The sequence below is a fragment of the Dermatophagoides farinae genome, chromosome 1 (genome assembly GCF_024713945.1).
Source record: "Dermatophagoides farinae isolate YC_2012a chromosome 1, ASM2471394v1, whole genome shotgun sequence".
Taxonomy (NCBI): Eukaryota; Metazoa; Arthropoda; class Arachnida; order Sarcoptiformes; family Pyroglyphidae; genus Dermatophagoides; species Dermatophagoides farinae.
The window spans coordinates 4,744,672-4,765,333 of record NC_134677.1 but is presented as its reverse complement, the minus strand read 5'-3'; the positions used below and the strand labels follow the sequence as shown (position 1 = coordinate 4,765,333).

General features: G+C 32.0%; 4 protein-coding genes and 1 non-coding gene across 17 annotated transcripts; 3 read left to right on the top strand and 2 right to left on the bottom strand.

The window, feature by feature from the left end:
• Nucleotides 1–1,442: 1,442 nt before the first annotated feature.
• Nucleotides 1,443–11,460, bottom strand: hts (adducin 1-like protein hts). Of its 13 annotated transcripts, none has more exons than XM_047055574.2 (13): nt 11,025–11,460; nt 5,844–6,688; nt 5,549–5,780; nt 5,190–5,486; nt 4,771–5,028; nt 4,592–4,708; nt 4,241–4,523; nt 4,056–4,172; nt 3,585–3,644; nt 3,126–3,173; nt 2,474–2,536; nt 2,186–2,262; nt 1,443–2,128 (listed from the first exon to the last, which is right to left on the bottom strand). In XM_047055574.2, the coding sequence occupies exons 2-13, from the start codon at nt 6,419–6,421 to the stop codon at nt 2,012–2,014; spliced, it is 2,247 nt and encodes a 748-aa protein (XP_046911530.1). In that variant the 5' UTR covers nt 6,422–6,688; nt 11,025–11,460; the 3' UTR covers nt 1,443–2,011. The 13 variants fall into 13 exon arrangements, 12 of the variants coding, with proteins under 12 accessions (XP_046911530.1, XP_075590964.1, XP_046911534.1 ...); XM_075734849.1 differs by lacking the exon at nt 11,025–11,460 and adding an exon at nt 9,975–10,191; XM_047055578.2 differs by lacking the exon at nt 2,474–2,536.
• A 2,175-nt stretch (nt 11,461–13,635) lies between these two features.
• TRNAW-CCA (transfer RNA tryptophan (anticodon CCA)) lies at nt 13,636–13,736 on the top strand. The gene is made up of 2 exons: nt 13,636–13,673; nt 13,701–13,736. It is a non-coding gene; the product is annotated as a tRNA-Trp (tRNA).
• A 253-nt stretch (nt 13,737–13,989) lies between these two features.
• On the top strand, nt 13,990–20,198 carry LOC124491365 (ubiquitin E2 variant domain-containing protein pendolino). Its single transcript, XM_075735151.1, has 4 exons — nt 13,990–14,296; nt 14,356–14,521; nt 14,577–14,829; nt 18,958–20,198. Exons 1-4 carry the CDS (start codon nt 14,151–14,153, stop codon nt 19,830–19,832), a joined length of 1,440 nt encoding a protein of 479 aa, XP_075591266.1. The 5' UTR covers nt 13,990–14,150; the 3' UTR covers nt 19,833–20,198.
• Cog4 (conserved oligomeric Golgi complex subunit 4) lies at nt 15,077–17,986 on the top strand. The gene is made up of 2 exons (XM_047053989.2): nt 15,077–17,382; nt 17,486–17,986. Exons 1-2 carry the CDS (start codon nt 15,346–15,348, stop codon nt 17,753–17,755), a joined length of 2,307 nt encoding a protein of 768 aa, XP_046909945.1. The 5' UTR covers nt 15,077–15,345; the 3' UTR covers nt 17,756–17,986.
• LOC124491366 (UPF0598 protein F59C6.12) lies at nt 17,967–19,058 on the bottom strand. The gene is made up of 2 exons (XM_047053993.2): nt 18,613–19,058; nt 17,967–18,553 (listed from the first exon to the last, which is right to left on the bottom strand). Exons 1-2 carry the CDS (start codon nt 18,790–18,792, stop codon nt 17,996–17,998), a joined length of 738 nt encoding a protein of 245 aa, XP_046909949.1. The 5' UTR covers nt 18,793–19,058; the 3' UTR covers nt 17,967–17,995.
• Nucleotides 20,199–20,662: the final 464 nt, after the last annotated feature.

The window sequence follows — 20,662 nt, the reverse complement described above, 5'->3', positions numbered from 1 at the left end:
AATGACTGCACCATCTATTGGATGCAAAAGCTGCAGCAACGTGTGCTGAGCTAGAACAATGAAAAAAAGCTTTGTCAAAGCTACATACCACAGAAGTGACTTCTACTTCTGAGCTGGACGAACTGTTCAGCGGCATTCAAAAGTTTTTCCGCATGCTCAGACACACACACACAACACACACTGAGTAGCTCATACTAAATAGTTATGTTTGTACTGAAAATAAGCAGGAATGGCCGGCTCAGCTTCGCCGCATTAAATGCCAAGTTAATACACAGTGCTAGTACACAGTGCAAGCACTTGGCGAGTGTAAAAGTTGCAGTTACACACAAACGTTAGCCTCTTAAAGAGATAATAAATAAATAAATAGATAGATAGATAATAAAGAGATAGATAGATAGATAGATAATAATTTATTTGCAAAGAACAAAGTACGAAGTCCGGAGACTTTTGTACCGGGAGACGAATAAAATACATGATTCAAGGAAAGAGAGATTATGACAGTGACCTATAAGATAATGAATAATTTTTAGATTTAATAATACAGTAATACCCCGCTTAACGCGGGGTTACGTTACAAAAATTCTGAGCGTTAAGCGAAACAGCGCTAAGCGGGGCTATTTTTACATAATGCATTTTCACCCTTCATATACTTGTAGCCATCAAATTTTTATAATTGATAACTTTTTTTCAAAAAAAAAAAAATTTGGGCATTAATGGGTTAATAAAGGCATAGGGGTTATTTCTAAAATAAAATAAAAAAAAGAAACGAAATTTTCAAAACTAAATATTAATTCAATTTTAATTTTTTCTTCGAAATAATTGATTTGATAAAATCTTTATGATTGTTTGTGTTTTGAGAGTGTTGTGTGTGTACTGTTTTTTTTTTTCATAATAACCATAAATTTTTTTTAAAAATTCTTTATCACTTGTATGTGTGTGTGTGGTTGTGTGAAGTGATGAGTGAAACATAATCATATAACTAAAAAATATAGAATCAAATGATAATGATGAAATAATTTTTGTGAATAAAAAATTAATGAAATAAAAATTAAAATATCCAATTTTTCATTAAAAGTGAGAAAAAAAAACTCCTCTAAGTTTCAAATAAAACAATTAAACACGTACACACATATGAAAATTTCATTGGTTTTTTTTCTGTTGTAGTTGTTTTTTTATCATTGTAATCTATATTAATATATAATGGTAGCATAAAATTGTTTATCGAGAACATATGCACAATGGTCAAAATATATAATATATAAAGTTTTGTAAATTGAATATATTTTGTGATTTTTCTCAAAAAGATTGTGAATAAAAAAAAATGCATGAGTAGTAGCCAATGAATAACATAGAATATATGAAATGAAAATTACACAGCGGCCTGTGTGTGTGTGTATGTCTTGGGAAAGGGTTGAAGGTTTGCATTATCATTCATTATGTAATTAATTATATCAAGAATTTTATTTATGTAATGATTATCATCATTTCATCATATAGCTGCATCTCATGAGCTTTCAAAATTGAAGGTAGGTGTGTGCAAGAAAAAAAAGCTGTCAAATGTTTCTTGTGTTTTACATGTGATCAAATAATAATAATTGAATTTAATTTCGTCAATAATAATTAGAGCTCTTTTGTGCGGGTGTGTGTGTGTGTGTAAAAACGGATCGTTGATTCAAAAATATGGGGTGTATGATCGAATGGTAATGAATAATTAAGGAAATTTTTTTTTGCTGAATTTCGTCCAATTTTTTTTGTATAAAATATCATCAATGGGTGTAGAATGGCTTGTAGATGATAATCATAATGATATTTGTGTGATGTTTTTGTTTTTTTTTTTTTTGAGTGTATGTAAGAGAGAGGCTAATTTTATTCGTTTATGAGATTGAGTAAATTTCGTTCGAAATTTGATTGATTTACATTTTTTTGTCACCGAGATGAAAAAATGATAAAATCAAAAAAAGCGCCTTAACGATCGATGGATGGATGTATCGAACGAAACGTTGATTAGAAATTAATTCAATGTCATGGCATGTTGTTCATCTTTATCTTTTTTCGATTTACGTTTGGAAAAGAATGACAATGAATGACCCTTTTTTTTCTTTTTCTTTTCCTCTTTCATTGGTGAACCCTTGGTTAAAAATGATTATTAGACATTACAATCATTAACAAATGAATCGAATCATACCTCTCTGGATAAGGTATCAGCACCACTAGCTCCGCGTTCCAATGTACCATGTTTATCATCGCCATTTACATTTGATTCTATATTTGAAGCAAGAAAAAAACAAATTTTCAAAATAATATGAAAGGATTAGTATAGAAAAAAAAATAATTTCATGAATTCCTTTAAGCGAAAAATGACAGAATTTATACGTTCCCAGTATAATATATGCAAATATTCAAAAAACCAATAACCCACACCCATATAAATTTACATTCACTAACATTAATTTTCTGGAACTAAAAAACTTACGTGATCTTTGTGGTTTTCGTTCGGACCTAAATCGTCCTCTAGCAAACAATTTATCTTCGGTGGCTGGTTAGCATTGGTATTTGGTTTTTTTGTGTTAGCAACAATCCAGACGGGCAACACACGAGTAACACAGTTAGGTATTTATATTGATCATCATCATCATGATTAATACAAAATAAAACAAGACACATAAGCAGGATGAATTGTGGTAAGATGTGACATGCAACGAATCAAATAAAAATTAGGTCAAAATTCAAAATGACAATTTAAGTGTGAATTTTTTCATACAAAAACGGATGGATAAAAAATAAAAATAAATTAAAATTGCATAAAACAAAAAAGTAAAAATACTAAGGAAAAATTAGCAAGGAAATCAGCCAGATGAATAACAGGAAACAGAAGTAGTTGCAATAGAATGTTTAGATGTAGGATTCGGACAACAAAAACAATAACAACAACATTTGTAACAATAAAAAATAAATTTCGACCACCAGGTATGACAGGAAGTTTTAATGGCCATCACTGGTTCTTTAACCATAAAATCAGCATCATCATACATTCATTCATTCATTCATTCATTTAATATTATAATTAATTCGATTTGGCGAAATTATGGCGGCAAACTAAAATATACGAATAAGCGATATCTTACCTTTTTGACTTTGACTTGGTTCAGAATAATCTGCTTCTGTGTATGTTGCTGAAACAAGTTTTATTGTCACGAATTAAGAATTCATATTTGCGAATAAATATTTTGTGTTTATGATTATTTTTATCAAAGAATAAAGGCAGGCACACAGACAGAAAGACAGGCAAGACCAATATAGATAGAGCGAGAAATAGAGAACGATAAATAGATCCGAGATGAAAATATAAAATTAGAAAAAAAAATAAGATAAGATAAAGAAATTATGATATAAATCAATTAAATGGTTGACTGTGTGACATGAATGGGTATCAATGGGTTTGTAAATGGTAAAGATATCAAAGACACCAAAGTTATTGAAAACAACGAAAGGTTCCTCAACAAAAGACAGATAGAAATAGACCAATAACTGAAACAGAAAGATATACAGATACATGGTCTACAATGGTGAGATAAAAACTTTACCTTTAAGAGCTAATCTAGCTGAATGTGATCTATGTACTCCTCCTCTACCACCAGTCAGATCTATACTCAGAATATATCACATTTTTTGGGAACAAATGATTCAAAACCAATATTATGTGTATGTGTTTGTACCGCCATTGGAATCGAGTTTTTTTTGTAGGTGGTTTTAGTCGGTTTAGTATATGTGTGGATGTGTGCGTTTGTAATATGGCAGTGAAATTACAAAAAAAAATCAGTTTGATTGAGTGAAATTCGGTCGCAATCGATTGAGGTTAGTAGGACAACGACAACAAATACGGATATGATTCGTTTTAGTTTTGATGAAAATGTGTATTAAATTCGGGGTAGTAAAATAAAATACAAAAAATAGGTGAATAACTTAGTGTTATATATTCAAAATAAAATGAGGAAAAGGTCAAATGATCTACTAGTTTGTGGCTATATGAAATTTATTAGAAAAGATTATCTTACCTTCTTCATCCGAAAGAGGTGATGTCGGCGATGTAGGACTAGCAATGTCTTGCGAATCTTGTTGATTAAAAGACATTGGTTCAACCATTAAATGTTTCATTTTTTCTGGAATATCAACTAAATTGGAATGAATAAGAATGATAAAGCGATTAATAATGATGAAAGATTAAAATGTTCTCAATTACCATTTTCACCACGTTGTTTACGTTCAATAAGATTACGATATTCCATTAATTCTTCTTCGGTGACACCATCGAATGGATTTTTAGCATATGCACTTCGATAAACAGTAGCATTATGTTGGAAATCTCGTTGAATAATTCCTTTAGATGCTGCGCCCAAATACACACGACCACCATCGATGTTATCTTGTTGTGCAGCACGTCTTGCATCATCCCAATTTGCTCCTTCTAAGATTAAACTCTGTGGTCCACTAGAAATCATATTCTTCATTCGAATCTCTTTCATCTGTACAGGAAAAATGCAAGTAATTAATTTAAAAATAAATAATTCCAAATGTTTCCATGTTTCCAAACCTCTTTCTGTTTTCGTTTGAATTCGGCCGGATCGCCTCCATTAACACCAACAAATTGATTATGACCATCAATTTTGACCGGGGTGCTATGATTGGGTGATGCGCCATCTTGTACCCACTGCAAATAAGCACAAATTCATTGTCATAATTCAATACAGATTAATAAAAAACAAAACAAACTTTGGTAATTTTTTTTGGGTCCATTGTACCCGTTTCGAGCACCTCGACCTTTTGATAGCTATTCGGTGAATTAACCCAATTCAATTTATCCTGTGTACGTTTTCCCTGCACCAATTTTCGTAACGGACTAAGCCATTTATCTTCTTCATATTGACCGGCATGTGATGTGACAGCCGGTGGCACTTCAACATCCGAACGTGGTCGTGCTGATTCGGCACGCAACAATGGTTGACGATATATGTAGCCAGTACGGAATCCCTACATTCATATTCAGGTGATCATCATCAAAAAAAAAAAAAAAAACAATAGAACAACCAAATAATTATCATAATCGATAAATCACGATTGCAAATTGTCAGAAAAAATTATCAAACAATAGAATCATTGATGAAGACAATAAAAATTAGCAATCAACCTACCGCATTGTCTAACATACGCATCCGTGCTTCGAATTCCAAATCCCAGATTTTCCATTTTTTGGGCTTTTGTTTATCATCTTTTGAATCAAGACCTTGTACAGAGGCGCCAGCATCATCACGAAGAACTTTTTGTACCTCTTCAAATGTTTCTTGTGGCAGTAATTGAATGTTTTCCATTCCCACCTGTGCGAGACGAATTTGTGTCTCGCAAGCCAATACAAGATTATACATAAGGAAGAATGCTTCTTCCAATGATTCACCACACGTAACAACACCATGATTGCGGAGTATCAAAACCTAACGGTTTAAATACAAATGATGATAAGGTAAACTCTTGATTGTAAAAAAAAACCCAATACCTTGTTACTTGGTCCTAGATTTCGAACAATATCAGCTCTTTCCTCTGGATTGACCAATAAGCCACGATAATCATGGTAGCTAATGTGACCTAGAACACAAGATTCTTGACAACATAGCATTAGACCTTGTTTCATGGCCGATACAGCCACACAAGGTCCATAATGAAGATGTATGACGGCATTAATGTCTGGACGAGCCGCATGAATGGCTGAATGCAATACATAACCAGCTCTGATTAAAAAAGATTATTAATAGAACGCTTTGCTTATTGATAAAGGATTTTTGCATAATTACTTGTTGAATGTAAAATTCGTTGAACCAGGATCGACAACGTTGCCTTGTAGATCCACTTTTATCAAAGAAGACGCGGTCACTTCATCATATTGCAATCCGAATGGATTTAATAGAAAATGTTCCTGTTCTCGGCTGACTCTAACGGTGATGTGATTATAGATGCTCATCGACCATCCATATAGATCGACCAAACGATAAACGGATGCCAATTTACAGCGCAGTAATTTTTCTCCTTTAGCATATTTGAGTCCATCGACACCACGGATATCATTGATTGGTGGTCCACAATGTCCCAAACGCAATGCACGACTACTGGCACCAGGCATCAATAATTCTGTCACCTGTTGCAATGCCGATAATGATGCCGGTAAATAGCCATCATTCAATTGTGACTCGATTATACGTTCCAATTCTTCACGGAACACCTGGCTGTTTAATATGACATCAACACGACGACGACGATCCATTTCCTTCATATCTTGTTCAATATCCGGGGGACGCATCATCTGTCGTTGAATTTCCGGATCATCTGGATCAAATTCATCATTATGGTGATTATTCACCGCTTGGGTGGCCATTTTATGTTCACTTATTGTATTCAATGAGAAGTATACTAAAAAAAATCTTGTTTGATCAGCAAACACGACAATAAAATTACAATAGTGATGATGATGTTGATCCAACAATAAGGAAAAAAATTAACGATGATGCAGATGTCGAATATGACAATGAAGATTCCCTAATTACAGCTGCTTCAAGTATATGAAATTCGTAGAAAAAATGAAAGTGGACAAAGTTTTCCAGGTTTCGATTATCATTCGATCGTCAGTCAAAAGTTTTTCTTCCTAAATTACAAACGAAACAAACAGACAAAAAATAGTATTAGTAAAAACAAACAAAATAAATGTTTTATATATTTAGAATCATCGAATATTATCAAACCAATTAAAATAGAAAAAGAGTGACATGAATAAAAAAACAGATATTAATCAAGCTAAAATTCTCCATTCCAAATATGATTTCAATGAGGAAAAATATTAGATTTGGCCATTCACAAAGAAATGACATGCTTATTAATTCATTCATTACACAATAAGTAAGCAATCGTCATCACCAGTTTTTATTCTTAGTTACTACTAGTTCCCAATGGTATTTTGTCCAAAGACAATGATTCAGGTTGTTGTACATAACAATACAATAATATTTAGGGTCAAGTGCAACTTTTTCAACTTGCCTGACATAACAATTAACACCTCCGTTGCTATCATGATTTTTGATATGATATGATTGAAAATCATGACATGTGTGGGAAGTAAATATTGTCCTAAATAAGCGAAAGGCTGGCTTCAAGTTCACATAAAAAACCGAATCAACCAATCAACATAGCTTATGACACATTACAAACCAATTAAAAAAAGATGAAAGAATTGGTTTGCTGTAAATGTGTGTCATTCAATCATTGACTGTTTCAGTTAATTTTTCATAAATCGATTGAATGATTAGAAATGTTTAACGAATTTTTCATAAATCGATTGAATGATTAGAAATGTTTAACGAATTTTGCAAATGTTCCATGACATCAGTCAAAAACATTTTTATTTAAATGAAATGATCTCAAAGAAATCTAATATTGTAGCCAAAAAAAAAAAAAAATTGAAATCGAATTCATCTGCTGCATAATTGGAGGAATGAAAGAAATGAGATTTTGCATGCTTACGTTTTGTTTTTGACATTGAACACAACTTAAAGAGAAGAAGAAAGAAAATAGTCAATTCTTTTTATTAAAAATTCTAGCCAACGACCCGAACATTCATGTCAGACGAGAATAAATTCTTTTTTGGAGATTAGATAATCGTATATATTAATTCTTTATGAATTTGAAATGTTGAAAAAACAACAAACAAACCAAGACGGAAATAAAATACTGACAAATGAAATTCACATTCTCTCGATGTTCATATAAAGTTGAATAAATAATGGAGATGTAAAGCCAACATTTTTCTCGTTATCTAGAATCTTGCACGCTTGTTGAACATTATCATCACGGAGGCACATGTGCACATGTAAAGGTGCCAAAAATAAAAATTTTTTCTGCTTAAAACCAAAATAAAAGCAATTTTTCAATATAATCAAACTCATTGCAAGAATACCAAAAAAAAAACTTGGGCAAATTCTATTGGATGAATCAGATTACTAATGGTGATGGCATCAAAAAAAAAGATTGATTTTTTTCGCAAACGAAACAATTTGGTAAATAAAAAACTTGGCTAATGATAACTTTGCGCAGGCTTTTTATTAAATTTAATTCAGGGATAATCATTGCAACATTATTGATGGATCTCATAATTTCGAAAAATGCCGTAAACTATATTGTGAATGTTATTAATCTCAAAAAATCTGTGGTAAAATGACAAAATCGTTTGTGTAGTCATCCTCATAATAAAATTTGTAGATGTAGTTGTCTGCTATATCATATCACATGTAATATAGTGGATAAAATCCATTTGTTATAACAATTATGCGAATACAAATCGTAGAATACATTAGTAGCTCAAACTCTTTAATTCTTTCACATTCTCTTTAGGCTAAAAAATTCAATTGTGTACAAAGGCAATAGGATACAAATATATTTTCAATGAGAGAGTAAAATTAACCTTCAACAATCAATCTCTCTCTCTCTCTCTCTCTTACTGTTTAAAGTTATGATGTTGAAATGACGACGACAATCAGCCAATGATTATATGTGGTGGCAAAGTTAATGTGTAATGATGAACACACATAATTACAATCGATTTAAGCATTACCTTTTAAAATAAAAACATACACACAAAACACAGTGAACATTCATTATTGTTTTCAATTTTGATCTTAATGTGTATGTGTATATGCATGTTCGTTTTTTGGGAAGGGATACACGAAAGAACGAACATCCCAAATGACCAACATATTTCTAATAAATCAAATGACAATTGTTTGGCAAGGTCAGCCATAACACGAACATTCCAACATGCTATCATCATCATTATCAATAGGCATTATCATTTGTAAATGATTCATAAAAAAATCGATACATTCAATTCTTGATGAAATGAAAATTGGAATTCCAAACTATATGAATCAATGCAATTAATTGATTGATGATTGATGAACAATAAAAAGTGTGAATATAGCCGTAAAATGAGCTAAGGAAACATTTTTTTCCTGGCAAACACTTAAAAACTGTGAATAAACACATACACACCTAGTATATTTGATATTCAATTTCAATAATGTCCGTTTTGCCACACTTGCTTTCGTTTTATTTAATAGAATTTGAAGCTAATGCAAATGATGAAGCCAGTTATTTTATTGAAATAAAATGAATGATGATGATGATGATGAATAAATGACAGGTATCATAAATCTAGCGAATTTAAACAAACAAACGATAGGAGAAAAAAAGGTCAAATGACATTTTGAAATTGTCTAAAAATTCGACTCTCTCTCTCTCTCTCTCTCTCTCTCTCTCTCTCTCTCTCTCTCTCTCTCTCTCTCTCTCTCTCTCTCTCTCTTCAATTTCATTGACTAAAATGCTTGAAAAGCAACAAGTTGTGAATTCGGAATGAATTCACTTTATTCATAACAATAAGAAATCTTCACTTGTGAATGGGTGAATGAATCCATCAATATAAAAATAGATCTGATGACAAAAGGACCCAATTTATAAATGATGTGACATTAACTACTTTTAATTCATTATTTCGACCAACCATTCACGGACGACCAAACAATGAAAATAGTTGGTAGATTTTTTTTCCTATTGATTTTCATTATGATCATCATCAGTCATACAAAAATAGCAAATCAGATGTTTCTTAACCGTAAAATAAGGGACATGTGTGTATGTGTAAACACGATATAGTTTATACGATAAAAAATGATCAATCATATAGAGAATGAATGTCGATGAGGACAAACATTGCTAACAATTAAAAGTTTAAAAATGAAAAAATAAATGACGGTGACAATTTCACAACCGGTAGTATCAACGAATAAAAAACAGCAGAATAATTTTATAGTTTTTCCTTACTGTAGCATGGTGATTCACAACATGAATATCTATATTTTTAAAAAAAAAATAAAAAGTCTTACCGAAATGATAATTGAATCATAAGCTTGATATGACGACAATAAAACATAATGACCGAGAATGAATGTGACAAAAGAATGATGTTGACAATTTTTTTGTTGTTGCTGTTGTTTGTTGTTGTTATGAATACGCCATTCAATTATGTATCAATATGATGATCATAATCATAAAAAAATAGACAAAAGGACATAACGACTGTAATGATCATCATCATCATGATACCCCATTTTTCTTCATCTTTGATATAAACTTGAATTAATGATTGGGATGGATGGCTGGTAAGCAGCAACAGTCTTTGAATAAATGGATATATATATGATTATTATTATTTTTATAATTGATGTTGATCATCATCAATGATGGTTGTCTGGTTGTTTGTTTGTCTGTTTTTTAAGGTTGAATTGATCGTTCGATGCCGTGGATGGACTTTGAAATTGGGCGAGGAATGAGCAACAAAACGCCAACCGCCTGAAAAACCGACAAGATGAGAAAACCAGAAGAAAAGAGGCATAACTTCATTCAAATTTTGAATTCAGTAAATCTCAGTGTGCGTGTGTGTTTTTATATGTGATAATGATAACTGCTCATCTTTTTCTTAGATCATCATTGGAAATGATTTCATTTCAACAAATTATGCATGTGTGAATTTGAGAACAAGTTATTGATGTGACAAATGGATTAAGAGAATAAATAAACATCGAAATCGAATTTAAAATTGAAAAGATATGATGAAAATCGAGAACATCATCACAACAATCAACAATGACTGATAAAATGGTATTATTTTATTCTAATTTCCAATTCAGATTGATCCTACAGAAATCGGATCCATTTTTGATTGTCATCGACAATTGAAAACAAAAATCATATATTCAACAAAGATTTTCGATACGAAATAAACGTTACAAATTCATTAGTAATTAGATCAAATGAGTGTGTGTTCGAGTCTAAGGAAAAAGATTCTATTTATGATTCTTCAACAAGCACACTATCCGAATTTTACTTTTTTCTCTGTATATAATAATAAACACATTTAACATTGCATGGCTTACCGTAAATAAAAATAAAGAGCCACCAACAGCTAAAAAATCTTTGTTCTTGGCTCAAGTGTTTGTTGATCATCGGCTAATGTCAGATGGATGACGATAATGATTATGATGATGTTCGATATTAATTACAAAGATGTTGTAAAGGATGAAAGTTTTTATTTAGAAAATTTTATTCCGGATCCTATGGATCACATTATCAATAACAAAAACAACAACAAAACAACAAACAAACATTACACAAACATGAAAAAAAGCTGCATTAAATGTTTTGCTTGGAATATGTGATATGGATATATCAAACCAAAATATAAAAATCACCAACTAATTAAGATTCTGCAGCACAACACAATCCATCTATGCGCTTAGCTTCAGATAGACACACACACACACGGATACAATTTCTTGCTCATTCAAATAAACATAGCAGCATCAGGTCCACATCTGTAGCAAGTTATATTATGGTCGTAGTGGTATTCAACGTGATAGTGGATCTTCTATCGAACGTAGTAGCATGTTGAATATTAGACATTGGTTTATATACAGCGTATTTTCACTTTTACTGTTTAAGATTGGAATTCATGGAATTATTGATCCATTGGGTTCTGTTTTTCATAATCCCGATGATCATTAGGTCATAGGGCCATTGACAATCATATTTATTCATTTTACATCTTGTTGAGTCAATTCCAATTCAATTTCCAACATTATAGGTTTTTTTATAAATTCCATCTAAAATAAAATAAAAAATTTGTTAAATCGATCTCATCATGGTCATATTAACACGGTATCCTTCAACCCATAAATCTTTATATATCTATCCAAAGAATTTAGTGACCCTAAAAGAACCTAGATTTCCGCAATTTATTACAATCGTCTACCATACACAAATAGGATGGATGAATTTGATTCGAGGTTAGGGCGCGGTTGTGTATAAGTTTGGTAGTCGTGGTTGTAATCGTGGTGGTGGCTCCATGAAACAGTGGCGCTCATTTCAGGGATTCATATTGTATCCACGTTGTATCGTTTTTGATTTGTGCGTACCGGTTGGTGGCTATGGTTAGGTTGGTCTGAAGATACAATTCTTTACACAAATAGGGAAAGAGACAGACAGACAGATCGACTGTGTTTACAGTCAAACTTCGAATCTGGATCCAATTTGAATTTGTGAATTTTTTTTCTGTCAACTATTTTGAGTTCAAGTTGAGTCATACAAAATGAAACAGATAATGTGAATCTGGTGTGTGTATGGATCAATGGCTTGCTATTGCTTTTGTATAAAATAGTTGGTTGCATCAGCCATTGTTTTCATTTGGTTGAAGATGAACAACAATGAATTGATGAAATGTTACAATCAACACATGACTAACCATGGAAATCGGTCATCATTGATGATAATGGAAAAATGTAATTGGAAAATTCAGACTGGCTGTTCAAAGAGCTAAAAGATTATGTTTTTCACTAAAACTACTGCAATGCGGTCATCGGTAATGTAATGAATATTTTCCTCGAATGCCACTACCAAATTTTATCCTTTATATCTAATATATTCTAGGCCAGAATATTTAGGATATGACGCATGTTTTTTTTCATATCTAATCATTCAGCATCATTTATGCAACCAAAAAAATCTATCGTTGGAATTGCTGCTACCACGCCTTTAATATTTAAATCTTAGTTTTTATATTGATAGAATCGTACGTTAAAAACTAGACTAAAACTATACAGCTGAATCGGATGCAGATGAAAAATTCAAAGCCGGCTACAGCTGTCCAAGCTATGTGTGACCAGGTGGTGCTTTTGATTAGCCAGAATCGATAATTTTAGAATTCAAAACGTAAACCATCATCACCACCACCACTTGAGCAATCGCACAGACGATTCATTTTAAATTAGGCACATATATTAAACTAAAATCTATCATCATTGAAAGAATAAATGAAAAAGCTGTTGGTTGTTTTTTTTCTTTTAAATCAAAATTGGAAAAAAGCATACGCCCAGTAGAAACCTTTCTCTTTGGGTTGATCACAACCATTGCGAATAATATAGTATCACACCTTGTCACGATGTCGTTGTTGTCGTCATTGACCAAAGTATCGTAATTTCCATTCCAACCAAACTGGTCGAGGTTTTCTTTTGTATTCACTTTCACTGATTATATAAACGAAACGGTAACACCCGATTATCTCGATGGTAACCACAAATAACATCGGGACAATTATCAAAACAAATACTACATACGAAAATTCCATTTGTAATCATATAATATCAGATGGTTATAATCGGAACCACATACAGTATATAACACTATGTTGTTAGGTGTGTCTCCCCTCTTTTTCGCACAAGTCGAATGTCATGGCAAATTAATTGAATATTGATCGTCATCTGGTGTCACTGTTTTATACTTTTTCTTATTTATGTAAAAAATATGAAATAGCCCGCGGTTTGAGCCAGAGTAACATTCGTATAGAACGTTAGTGCCCAATAATTGCAAAACATCAATGGATAAGATTCTTTGTCAACATCAAGTTCCTACTTTTCTGAGTGTAGACTTGACTCCCCCATTTTTTTCGGTGTACTTATGTGGTGGCACAGTAGTTTTTTTAATTGTGACATTGGCTCGGTGGCGCAATTTGGTAGCGCGTTTGACTCCAGTATAAAAATTTTATACTTCCGGATGTTATCAAAAGGTTGCGTGTTCAAATCACGTCCGGGTCAAAATTTGTTTTTATTGTAAAAAACGATTGATTTATTTGTATTTTTATCTCTCCTAGGCATCGTCAAAAGATGAAAAATCAAGTTTTTTTTCAACATTTGGCAAAATCTACTTTGTCTATTTTGACTTTATTGGATATCTGAAGCTTATCAAAAGGTTGCGTGTTCAAATCAAAATGCGTGGTCAAAATTTATTTTTATTTTATTGTAAAAATTGCTACTATATTCACAGTCTACTTTGTCTATTTTGACTTTATTGATAATTTAAAATGTAGCAGTATAGAAATATGAGAGGAAAATTTTTGTACAGGAAAACAATGTAATGTAATTGCACAGCGTTATATCGAAACAGCGTTAAGCGGGGTATTACTGTATTTGATTGTTTACGGAATTTTCAGCCATACGTGTCATTTAATCATGGAAGCCACCCAACAACAACAGTCAGCATCTAAAACAAAATCTAATCCGAATCGATTTCCATTAAATCAATCAACACAATCATTACCGCCATCATCACCACAATGTTCTATGATTTTCATCGAATATCAACTCATGAAAGAATTGTTTGTATTTTCACAATGTTTATAAATTATTCTAATTCTACTTACTTACTTCCTTTTAGCGTTTTGTTTCAAAAACAAGAATTTCTTCATGTCTACATATCACCATCTCATGAATCTGCATTTGAATGGTTTGGAGTAATGTTCATCCATCATGGTTTATACAAAGGAAAAATATTTCGCTTCTCTATACACATCAGCCCATCATATCCTAATTGTGATATACCGGTTTGTTTTCAAATGAATTTATCAGCCACCTTATGATTAATCATTCTATTCATAGAAAATAATATTTGATCCAATACCTCACCATCCGTTGATAAATGAACAGACTGGTGAACTGGACATGTCCAGTAAATTCATTAAATGGAATTCGACGTGTAATTTTATATTTGAAGTAATTGAATTTGCTAAGCGAGTATTCGAATTTGATGATATCGAACAATTTAAACACTTGGCCAATATTGATAAATTAAATTATGACACGGAACAATTGAAAACAATGATCGAAGATAAAATGAATGACTTCAATGATCGTGCCATGAATATAAAACGCGATGATAAAAACTATATTGATTTTACTGAGCCAGAAAACTCTTCCATAATCGACAAAGTAAAACATAAATTATTAACAGAAAAATTCTCTCTGGATTCTGGTATTGATTATCTTGGTGCCAATGGTAATATATCCAGTGCAGTAGAACATCCCAATCGTAATTATTGTACAACTTCGATCTCTGGTCTATCTTGGGCGAAAAAAATTGTTTACAATTGAGCTATCAATCATCAATATAATTATTTGCCTTCATATTTTGATTGTATTATATTTATTTATTATCTTTTAATTATACTTTTCATTAATAAATGATAATTTTTTGGCATTTTAATCACTTTTTATTATTGATGATTGATTCTAATCATTCTGGTCTGCCATCTAGTAAACGCCGATAGAGTCGGCCATACAGCTGACGTTTCCCAATTTCTTGCACATTAAATAATGATAAATAATAAATATTGTTGTTGATAATCTGATTTCAATTTGATTTTTAATCATGGATGAATTTCGACACATCCAAAGTCGATCCGATATATTAAGCACGTTGGAACATCTTAATGAAGAAGAACAAATGATCCAGCAAGACGTTGATTTATTTCTGAAAAAAGAAAACGAATTGCAATTATTAATGACATCGTTAATCAAACACATGGCTAACATATCGTTAATCGAAAGCGACGCTGAACGTTTAGCCAATTTGATAAATTTCACATCAGTCATGGCTGATAATGTTAGCTATAAAATACGTTCATTTGATCTGGTCAAAAATCGTGTGAGTGAATGTTTGAAACAAGTAGAAGATATTATCGACCTTCGTTCATGTACAGATGGAATACAAAAATCATTGGCCGATGAAGATTATGAGAAAGCTGCTCGCCATATCTATAGATTTTTGTCTATGGATGAATCTATGTTGAGAAAAACGGCATTGGATGAAAGTCTTAGCGGCAATAATGAAATGCCTGATACTTGTTCATTGGAACAATCTTTTGTGAAATTGCATGAAGCGGAACAAAATCTGAAATCAATAGTTATGATACGATTTGATGAAGCTGTCGCTCATAAAGATAGCGCCGGTGTTGAGCGATTCTTTAAAATATTTCCGTTAATTAAACAGCACAAACAAGGTTTGGATCAATTTTCAAATTATCTTCGGTCACAGATTATTGAAGAAATCACGAACAAAAAAATCAATGCTGCCACAAAAGGTTCTGTTACGTTGGCCAAGCTGTCCAATCTTTTTGAAACAATTGCGCAAAAAATCGATGTTCATTATCCGCTGATCGAAACTTATTATGGTCCCGGGAATTTATTTCCGGTTGTCGTAAAATTGCAAAAAGAGTGTGACGCACAAGTAAAATCGATTATCGAGGATTACCAAAATGAAAAAACTTTCACGTCCCTTGTATCAAACGTGTCACGAGCTTTGAAAAATTTTTCCACTAACCAGAATATGAACAAATTAGATCCAAAAGTGGTTGACAAACATCTAAACGATATTATGTACATGATAAATCGTAACCAAACATACCTCAATTTCATCTCCAACCGTTTGATTGGCGATATAGAAGCTGCCAAGAACAATGAAAAAGTGGATCAACGACATGACGAACTACCTGTTAGATTTGGCTCTCAAGATATTGATTCTCTTATTAGGGACTGTACTCTTTCTCGTATGATACATGATCTAGATTCCGTTTATGTTTTGCTTGAAGAATATTTCCTAAAAGAATCTATACAGAAAGCCATTCAATTGGATGCGATTGATATTGACCATAAAGATTTGGATTCAACAGCAATTACATCGAGCATGCTTGATGATATATTTTTTATTATTAAAAAATGCCTTAAAAGAGCCATATCGTGTGGCTCAGCCAATGTTATAATGGCCATGATCAATCATTGTAGTATTGTTTTGGAAACGATTTTCTATGAAGTAATCAATAACCGTATCAAATGTGGCTATCCGAATGCGTCATCAACTTTGGATCTAGCCAATGCATATAATGCTCTTCAAGCTGGGCGATATCTCCAATCTTCCAACGATGTTGAACAGATGAAAATAATGTTCATATGTGCATTGAACAATCTGGACACGGCTTGTGAATATTTAAATAAACTGAACCAGACCATAACAGTCGATGTAACCAACAGCGGTGTATTGCAAAAGAATCAAATTGACCTTTTCGATAGCTGTCTTTCGAATTTCAGTTCACTTAGTTCCAAGTTTCAGATGTTGATTCAGTCGGGTATGCAACAATTATTCGCAGTCGTATTCAAAACAATAGTCAAATCAATGATCGATTCATTTATATCAACTAGTCATGAATTGAATGATCAAGATATTATCACCTATGAAGTCAGTGAAGGTTTACGGCCTTTCATTCAAACGTTTTTGATGAATATAAATTCAACATTAGCGCCATTCAAAAAACAATTAACCGAGAAAAATTTTGACACGCTCTTGACCGTAATCAGTGCGGAAATATCCAATCGATTGTATAAAGCTTTATTTAAATGTCTATTCAATAAGGTCAGTATGATAATCAATTTGCCAGTTCCCATCATGTTACTCGATCAAAGCATTAAAAACATCTGCTTATTTACAATTAATTTTTTTTTTGAATTATTTACAGTTTGGTGGATTTCAATTAGATAGAGAGGTGCGTGCCATTATCAATTTCCTAACCTCAATTTCGCCGACGACCATTACTTTACGAGAATATTTTTCTAAATTAAAATTCATTGGGGTCATTTTCACATTGGAGAATATCAATGAGATCAATGATTACATACATTCTGAAGGAAATTATAATGCCTTGAGAGTGAATCCAAATGAATTACATCAATTGCTAAGGCTTTATTCCGAACTAAGTACAAACGATTTACGAAAAATTAAATTATAATCTGAAAACTTTTCATTGATACAAAAATATACTAGCTATGTATTGTATAGTATACATTGAAAAAAATGGGGAAAAAAGTCTATGTAAGCCACGCATTTTTTATACCAATATTTCAATTCGATTTAACTGTTACTGTACAAAATTTGCCCTCTTTTCCCGGTAGGATTTTTTTCAGTGTATAGTTGAATTTTACCAATCTACTATATACAAATAAAAAAGAAATAAATTTTATTGTCCGGTTTATTTGTCCTTATTTCCAATGACAATTGAAGCTAATCTATTCGATAGTCTGTATTCAACTCCGTTCCATTTGAAAATGATTGGTATTTTTTGTTCATTCAAAACGAACAGGTTGCCAATCTCTTGGGCAAGCATTGATCGTATTAATCCATAACTTCCGAATCGATCATCGGCTTCGTGATAGATACGTCCACCGTGTTTCAGGATACTTTGATCATCATCATCATCATCATCATTGTCTTTTTCAGTATTGATTGATTCCGGTAACATGTACAATGATTCAGGATTGAATGGAAAAGCTAGATCCGAATTAGCAATGATCAGATTAAATTCATTTTTCGATGAATCCTTAGTATTTGGAACTATATGCGTATAAACGATAGGCACATCATCGCATCGTATAAAATTTCTTTCGATTCCACATAATGAAATGTATGGAAATTCTTTCTCATAACGACCCATTTTATTAAATTTTATATTTTTGAAAAAGAAATTCAAAAATTGTTTTTCCTTAAAACAACTAGTAAAATTTTTCATACGAGAATCATCTAAAAATAACTGAAATCGATTATGAATAACACAATTTAATTTAATTCATCGTTTAAAATCAAAATTACCATTCCATTGTGATCAATGTAATAGAAATATTCGCGAATCTTCGGTCGTTCTGGATCATTTTGTCCCTGGATATAAAGCTTACTCGATGATTGATTCGATTGATGCCGTAGACTATTAATGAACAAAAAGTGATCGTACCATTTGAAGCGATTGATATTCGTTGAAAGTTTAAGGATCATTTTCTATCACAGATGGTTTTAATGATAGAGTTCACGAAATTCAACACAAAAATATAACTGCTCGTCTTTTATGAATGAACTTTAATCGTCTTGAAGCATGACATGCAGCTGATTTTATGTTTTTAATATTCAAAAATGAAAATCGAATCATGAATCTTTACAAAGAAGATAGTGACAAACTTAATGATGATGATGCTTTGATGAATCTGGTTCCTAGGTTACCTGTGGCTACATTCGATAGTTATGATCCAAGTATTCCACCTGAAAACGGTGCAGATTATTTACGACGAGTTCAACTTGAATCTCAACAAGAACCGAGTATAAAAGTGGCCGAACAAATTTTGATTCGAAAACCAAAATGTTATGATTATCACGTGAAATCGATTGAAGAAAAGGAATTTATACGTTCACTGCCTGCGTTTGAAATTCATGAGCAATCAATAGTACCATCACTGATTGAATCATTTTTAACATTACGCCAACATATCGATGATTTACGAACAAAATGTTCTGACACTCGAAAACTAATCCAACATACCCGTAAATGGTGGCGTGAATATTGTTTCAGCCATGAAAATAAATCTAACCACATGGGATATAAGCCTGAAAATTCTTATCATACTAATTTGCCTCGATTATCATTACTAGCTAGAATTAGTCAAAAAGAAGTTTGCCGATTATTATACTATCATTACGAATGGTTACGAGAAGATGGTCATGAAAAATTCACTATCGAAAGAGGCCTATGGCTTTATTCACTATTGGCCGCATTGGATTCTATTCAACCTGATGATACCTATTGTTTATTAAGGCAAATTACTCGTCTTTGTAGTCGTATGCGAAATGAATTCCAAATCTATCTTTATGACAATATTAGCGGCAAGGATGGTGATGATGTGAGAATAACGGTGACGGTTGGCCATATTGCTAATGATAATCAATGTAGCGTAGTATTCCAAAAACTTGCTTCATTGAATCTGATCATCTTGTTGGTGGGATATTATTTCAATCAAAAAGATTTACTCGATAGTTGGAAATAAGCAGTGTTCTGTCCAATGAATGTAAACAAAACTTGTTATATTGGTTCTCAGAGAATAACAAAAGCGAAATTTTTTTTTTTTTTTTTGGTTGCCTGATGATGACAATGGAAACAAGAGACGAAACCAGCAGACAATCACCACCAATCTATCTTTAGATAATAATAATAATATATCCTGACATGTTTAATATATATGATGATGACATTGAATGACAATTTGTATCACCGTATCTGTCTCTGCCATTTTCAATCAACATCATCATCGCTTTCGTTTGTCGTAGCAACAAATGCACTGAAATCTGAATGATTATAATTCTGTGTTAAACTATCAATTGATCAATAAATAAAAATATTTTTGGCTACAAAATCAAAATCAAATCAATTTCGTATAAATATGAACAATGGAACAAAATTGCCTTAATCTTATCATCCAATTAAATAATATTTTTTCCATTTTTTTCTGACATGTTTTTGTTGAATTTTTTTTTTAAATTTCATTCCACGTACATTCACAGATAGTTTGTCACGCATCGGTACGCTTGGTTGCCCGTCTTTTTTGTTGGTGTTATTGGTAACGAACATCAGAAAAAACTTGGGTTGCCAGCCGGTTTGCTTAAAATTTGTTCTTGTAGTGTTCATCCTCATCGGTAATTTGGTCGTCCGTCATCCAAAATTGTTGTTGCTAGATTTTTCTACTTTTTTTTATTTATTACCGGTAATAATTTGGGTTTTTCTTCATCGATGATATCAGCATTTTTTTGGGTTCAAATTTTTTTTCGAAAAAATTTAGCATTTATAATACCAGATGTCGTTGATGGATCGAACCCTCCG

What these genes read in the sequence shown, in the direction of transcription:
- hts (XM_047055574.2), bottom strand. Translation starts at nt 6,421, where the DNA reads ATGGCCACCCAAGCGGTGAATAATCACCATAATGATGAATTTGATCCA. An exon ending in AGCTAGATTAGCTCTTAAAG is followed by an intron (nt 3,174 to 3,584) that starts GTAAAGTTTTTA and finishes AACTTGTTTCAG; the next exon opens with CAACATACACAGAAGCAGAT. An exon ending in ACGAAAACCACAAAGATCAC is followed by an intron (nt 2,263 to 2,473) that starts GTAAGTTTTTTA and finishes CTTCAAATATAG; the next exon opens with AATCAAATGTAAATGGCGAT.
- LOC124491365 (XM_075735151.1), top strand. Translation starts at nt 14,151, where the DNA reads ATGGAAGCCACCCAACAACAACAGTCAGCATCTAAAACAAAATCTAAT. An exon ending in TATCAACTCATGAAAGAATT is followed by an intron (nt 14,297 to 14,355) that starts GTTTGTATTTTC and finishes ACTTCCTTTTAG; the next exon opens with CGTTTTGTTTCAAAAACAAG. An exon ending in AATGAATGACTTCAATGATC is followed by an intron (nt 14,830 to 18,957) that starts GTGCCATGAATA and finishes ATCTTTACAAAG; the next exon opens with AAGATAGTGACAAACTTAAT.
- Cog4 (XM_047053989.2), top strand. Translation starts at nt 15,346, where the DNA reads ATGGATGAATTTCGACACATCCAAAGTCGATCCGATATATTAAGCACG. An exon ending in TTAAATGTCTATTCAATAAG is followed by an intron (nt 17,383 to 17,485) that starts GTCAGTATGATA and finishes AATTATTTACAG; the next exon opens with TTTGGTGGATTTCAATTAGA.
- LOC124491366 (XM_047053993.2), bottom strand. Translation starts at nt 18,792, where the DNA reads ATGATCCTTAAACTTTCAACGAATATCAATCGCTTCAAATGGTACGAT. An exon ending in ACATTGATCACAATGGAATG is followed by an intron (nt 18,554 to 18,612) that starts GTAATTTTGATT and finishes AATCGATTTCAG; the next exon opens with TTATTTTTAGATGATTCTCG.